Source organism: Acanthochromis polyacanthus, chromosome 14, assembly GCF_021347895.1.
Source record: "Acanthochromis polyacanthus isolate Apoly-LR-REF ecotype Palm Island chromosome 14, KAUST_Apoly_ChrSc, whole genome shotgun sequence".
Taxonomy (NCBI): domain Eukaryota; kingdom Metazoa; phylum Chordata; class Actinopteri; family Pomacentridae; genus Acanthochromis; species Acanthochromis polyacanthus.
In genome coordinates, this window is record NC_067126.1 from 8266299 (window position 1) to 8272298 (window position 6000).

Below are 6000 nucleotides of genomic sequence, written 5' to 3' on the forward strand. Positions count from 1 at the left end.
TTACTGAACATGCATGTTATTCACCAAACAGAGAGACAGACTGTGTGAACCCTGGAAGTGTGGATGTCAATGACCTCAGAAATGATGCCAATATCTCAACTTCTTATTTGATATTTTGATAATTGTGGGTTAGTGTAAGATCTGGTGACTCTGAAGACCATATATTGTGAGTTACACCATCTTTCATACTCATCACACCATTGATTGACCCCCATGACCTCCATGTAAGCATCAGGAAGAGATAGGTTGGATAGAGCAAAGGAGGAAGGACAACAGTGTTCTTCAGAGACTGAAAGAGAGGAGGGGAGTGATGGTAGAAAGAGATAAATCTTCTGTACGACAGACAGTTGTGGTGAGAGGATGGAGGTCCAGGACGGAGCAGAGCTCTGTTTTCCTCAACTCCTCAACACCTCCTGCAGGAAGCCGACATCTCACCGGTTTCAAGATGTACTTCTGAATGTTGTGCTTTCGTCCATATCTGTGCTCACTATTGTTCTCAACCTGCTCGTCATCATCTCAGTCTCCCACTTCAGGCAGAGATTAACTTCTCATTTTGGAAAATACAAGTGTCTCGTATCAGCAATGTTTTCTTTGTGCATTTGAACTGCAACGCTGAAAATGTCTGAACTGAGCCATACATTTACAATTTATTACTTCACAGGAAAAATTTCTACATGTCACACTAATACATACACAGAGCAGGTGCTAAAAATCAAATACTCACAAACCAAGATTTTATTTCAGAGTCATTGTCATTTGTATTTCTTTTGTAAACATGACCTGGTCATCGAGTTGTTAAGTTAACAATGCTTTTCTTTCTCTTTCCAGGCAACTCCACACACCCACTAACATCCTCCTGCTCTCTCTAGCTGTCTCTGACTTTCTTGTGGGCATCGTGTTGCTGCCGGGAGAAATTTACTTACAAACTCAGTGCTGGTTTCTTGGGGATGTGATGTGTTCACTTTATTATTGTTTACTCTACATTGTTTTCAGCACTTCAGTAGGAAACATGGTGCTTATATCAGTTGATCGATATGTTGCTATTTGTCATCCTCTCCATTATCCCGCCAGAGTCACTGTGACAAAATCCAAACTGTGTGTTCTTTTGTGTTGGTTCTTCTCTATTTGCTACAGTAATATTATTACTAAAGATCTCTTGATTCAGCCAGGCCTATATAATTCCTGCTATGGAGAATGTATTCTTATTGTGAGTTATATTGCAGAAGTTGTTGACTTCGTTGTAAACTTTATTGCTCCAGTTACGGCCATTATACTTCTATATATGAGAGTGTTTGTGGTGGCTGTGTCTCAGGCTCATGCCATGCGCTCTCACACTGCAGCTGTCACACATCAGCAATCAGTGACACAAAGTACAAGGAAATCTGAGTTGAAAGCAGCCAGGACTCTGGGTGTTCTTGTACTTGTGTTTCTAATATGTTTCTGCCCGTTTTACTGTGTCACTCTTGCAGGGATAAGCCCTCATACTGCAAATCTTGTGTTTTTAATCTTTTATTTGAACTCCTGTCTGAACCCTCTGATCTATGCCCTGTTTTATCCCTGGTTTAGAAAGGCTGTGAAACATATTGTCACTCTGCAGATACTGCAGCCTGGCTCCTGTGAGGTCAGCATGTTGTAGTGAAACTGTGGAGTGACTTAAACAACATCTGTCATATAAAGTTCATTAATCAGTGAATGCACTGGCTCGAAAAATGTTGAAGTACACTGTCTAGGGAGTTAAATATTTACAGAAAATTTACAAAAAGTCCATAATCAAATTTTTATTTTAGCTTCAATACATTGAAGTATGGTTGAATTTAAAGGTCATCAGATGTCAATCATTGCCTGTCGACTGAACTCAGAGCCCATTCAGTCTGAAATGTACCTCTGATATGAAAATGCAGTATCTTGCAGTATGAATGTGCAGCTGAATCTATAAAATCTATGAGCTATAATGTTGTCAACATAAACTACCTTTAATTAGTACCGTAGTCATGAAAATGTTCTATTTAAGAAAAGGTCATTACCTTTCCTCAACACCAGTCCAGCACAGTGTGCACACCTGTGCACTAATCATGGTGTCTAATCAGCATCTTGATATGGCACACCTGTGAGGTGGGATGGATTATCTCAGCAAAGAAGAAGTGCTCACTATCACAGATTTAGACAGATTTGTGAACAATATTTGAGAGAAATAGTGATATTGTGTATGTGGAAAAAGTTTTAGATCTTTGAGTTCATCTCATAAAAAATGGGAGCAAAAACAATAGGGTTGCGTTTATATTTTTGTTGAGTATAAATAAAATCATCTTACCATGAAGATGAGGTTTTGACAACATGTTGCATCAGCCAGACGAAATTATGATGTGAAACGTGACAAATGGAAAATCAACAGATATGGAGGAAACCTACAGCAGAGGCTACAAGAAATAAAGGCCTGGTAAAAAACAATTCCAGCCTGTGATTGACTAAAAAAATCTAGAATTTGGAGGCCAAAGGGAAAAGAAGATTCTTTGATTGGCTTCGGGGTCTTGTGGGTCAGATAGAAAGCCGGTGATTAAGATGAGGAAAAAAAAGAGCATTTCATTTGTGAGGCCAATTTTGAGCCTGTGATTGAAAAAAGATAATGAGAGTTTTGGTAGTTTGAGAGTTTTTGAGCTTATATGTAGTTTAGTGAAAGCCTGTGATTGACTAGAGAAAGTTAGAATGCTTGATTGACTCGAGACTCCTGGTGCTCATCTTGACCGTAATAAGAGCTTGTGATTGATGATGCAAAATAAGAGTTTTCGAAGTGCTGAAGAAAATCAAATCCTTTGTTTGGCTCAAGATTATAAAAGAATTTTGGTTAATTTGAAGCTATTTGCGATCAGATGGGGGGGGGGGGAGTCTGTAACTGTCAAGAGAAAACGAAAGCTTTTAATTGTATTGGGGTTATTTTTTGTGGTTTGCTTGAGGACCAAAGCACCAACAGTAAAAAGGACCATGGGACCACAGGCTCAGTGAATAAGTTGTTCAGTAACATTATGTGAAATAATTAGATGATCTACTATATAGACAGATCAACAACAGAACAATTAAACCAGCCAGTACAGTTAGCTAGAGACAGTGAGCAGGCAAACAAATCAACCTAAAGGCTAACAGAACTATAGAAACACAACCAAGAAAACAAACCTTACATTTGGCACACAATGACCTTTAAATAAAAGGAACAAACACACAGAGCTAAGAATCTATGAGGAAGTCACAATACATCAATTACTGTCTGAGCTAAGGAAACATGGCAGATGATAAACACTAATAATAATAATAATAATGGATTAGATTTAAATATCGCTTTTCTGGGCACTCAAAGCGCTTCACAATGGATCCATTATTCATTCACTCACACATTCTAACTCTGGTGGTGGTAAGCTACATTTGTAGCCACAGCTGCTATGGGGCAGACTGATGGAAGCGTGGCTGCCAATCCGTGCCTACGGCACCTCTGACCACCACCAACATTAACACACATTCATACACCAATGTGAGAGCAGCACTGGAGGGAAAGCGGGTAAAATGTCTTGCCCAAGGGCACAACATGACTAGGTCAGAGTGGGAATTGAACCGACAACCCGCTCTACCACCTGAGCCTAAGTAAGTACTAAGTACTTATTTACTAAGTAAATACTAAGTACTTAGTACTTACACTAAAGCTGCTGTCCGTTTGTTTTCAATTTATGTATCATTTTTTAACAAAGCTTAAATGTGTTAGTCTAGTTCGATGCTATAATATAAAGTTAGTATAACGCGATATGAAAATTTATTCCTGAGCTCCGCCTTCCTCTCATAGACCCCCATGTTATTCCAAAAAGCGCCGGTCGCTGCCGACCAATCAAGTTCGAGCTTCAGCTTTGTCATGCTGTCAATCAACGGTTACGCGCACAGCAAGCAAGCCCATGCAGAGGTGGGCGAGCTACGCACTACGCAACCGCACGCACATTTGTTTTGCTTGTGGAGGCGAGAGCATCAGGGCTCAGCAACTTCCAGAAAAGTTACCAATCCCACGGCTTGTCAGGCCAAGAGACTGCAGGACGTTTTTTGGCTCGGGGTGCTCGCGTCGCTCCCCGACCACGGCTTCCATAGCCCGCCTGACGGCTTCGTTTAGATGCCATGGTCGGGTGCTCGCGTCGCTCCCCGACCACGGCCTCCATAGCCCGCCTGGCGGCTTCGTTTAGATGCACGACCTCTGGAGGAAGATGTTGGGGCGTCTGGGACATACTCTTCGTCAGAGGAGTCATGCAATTCTGAACTCTAGATAGAAATAAATAAACAATGTAACACATATACACGCGTAAATGCACTAAGTTTGATAAACAACGTCATCGAGAGGGATATACGAGTGTAATCACATATTGAAACTTTACTAGTTCGTCCTAGCAGATTCATGTTATTTTGGTATTAGGACAAGTTAGACTCAATACAGCATTCTAACGTAATTCCTTTATTATTTACTAAATGTACTAAATGTAGAAGAGTGGAAAACAGCAAAACAGGCAAGATGCTGCAGCACTCCAGGCACTCCTCTCATGTACTGCGCGCGTGCACAAATAAAGGTGCAAAATCAGAGGGAGGGAGGGAGGGACCACCAGTGTTTTGGGAGACGCTGCGATTCAAACTCCGGACAGCAGCTCTAAGTACTATTCGCTGACACCATGAACCAACAAACCAACACAAGACATTAAAACCTGACAGAGCTAGGAGACAGGACCAGACTAACCAAAACCAGGTATAACCCAGCAAGGAGAGCTACTAGGAATAACGCTAAAGAAAATGATCAGGACTGACAGGAGTAACAATGGAGAAAAAAGTGACAGAATACAGAAAAATTTTGCTGACAGATTGGGGATGTAAAAGGCTCAAAGAAGTGAAAGAAAAAAAGCAGCCCACAGGTTGGGGGAAGGCGGAGCTACTCCAGAGGGCAGCTCAAAGGCTGTTTGGCCAGGCAGGGCTGCTTCAGAGGGCCAAGCAGGAAGATGATGTTGGAGGACATGAAAGCCTGTGGGAGATTAGTGGCCGAAGAGATGAAACTCCTTGGGAGGCAAGGCTTGAGGACAGCGGCGATGATGGCACCTCTCAAGAGGCCACTGACAAAGCAGACAGAACACTTCTATAGGCCGGGCTGGAAGCTGGCACTGAAGAAAATAGAACCCCTCGGGAGGCCGAGCAAGAGGCCCATGGAGATGATTGAACTTCTCAGAAGGCCAAGGCTGGCAGCAGAGGAGACAGACCCTTTCAGGAGGACAGCAGCAGAAGAGATGGAACTTCTCAGGTGTCCATGCAGGAGGCTGGCAGTGGAGATGGAGCCCCTCCAGAAGCCGGTGTCAGTAGAGATGAAAACTCTTTGGAGGGTGGCGTTGGAGGACATGGAACCACTCAGCAGTCTAGTGACGGAGGAGACGGAAACCCTGGGGGTGCCAGGCTGGAGGCCGATGATGGAGGACATGGAATCCCTCCGGAGACTAATGACAGGGGACAGGGAATGCATTTTTAAGTCTGGCAGGAGTTTGGTGCCAGAGGTGGAACCCCTCGTGTAACCAGCAGCTGAGGAGGCAGATCCTCTTGAGAGGTTGGGTTTAAGGACAGTGGCAATGATGGCATTTCTCAATGGAGGCCGGCAATCAAGGAGATGTTATCCTTCAGAAGCCTGGGCTGGAAGCAAGCAGCAGAGATGGAACACCTTGAGAGGTTGGGCAGGAGGTTGGTGGCAGAGATGGAACTCCTCAGGAGACTTGGCTGGACATTGGCAGTGGAGTAGATGCAACTCCTCATGTGACTGGGCTGGAGGCCAATTGTGTAAGAGATGGAACCTCTCGGGAGACTGGGCAGGAGTACAATAGTGGCGGAGACTGTGGGCCCCCATTAAAGCTGGACATGATGCAGGCAAAGGCAGAACTCTACTGGAGGAGGGCAATTACCGAGTCCCTTTGGAGGCCATGCTAGAGACCGGCAGTTGGGGAGATCATC

General features: G+C 43.6%; 1 protein-coding gene across 1 annotated transcript; it reads left to right on the forward strand.

Moving 5' to 3' along the window:
• The first annotated feature begins 360 nt into the window (after positions 1 to 360).
• On the forward strand, positions 361 to 1636 carry LOC110957086 (trace amine-associated receptor 13c-like). Its single transcript, XM_051958850.1, has 2 exons — positions 361 to 533; positions 829 to 1636. The coding sequence occupies exons 1-2, from the start codon at positions 361 to 363 to the stop codon at positions 1634 to 1636; spliced, it is 981 nt and encodes a 326-aa protein (XP_051814810.1).
• Positions 1637 to 6000: the final 4364 nt, after the last annotated feature.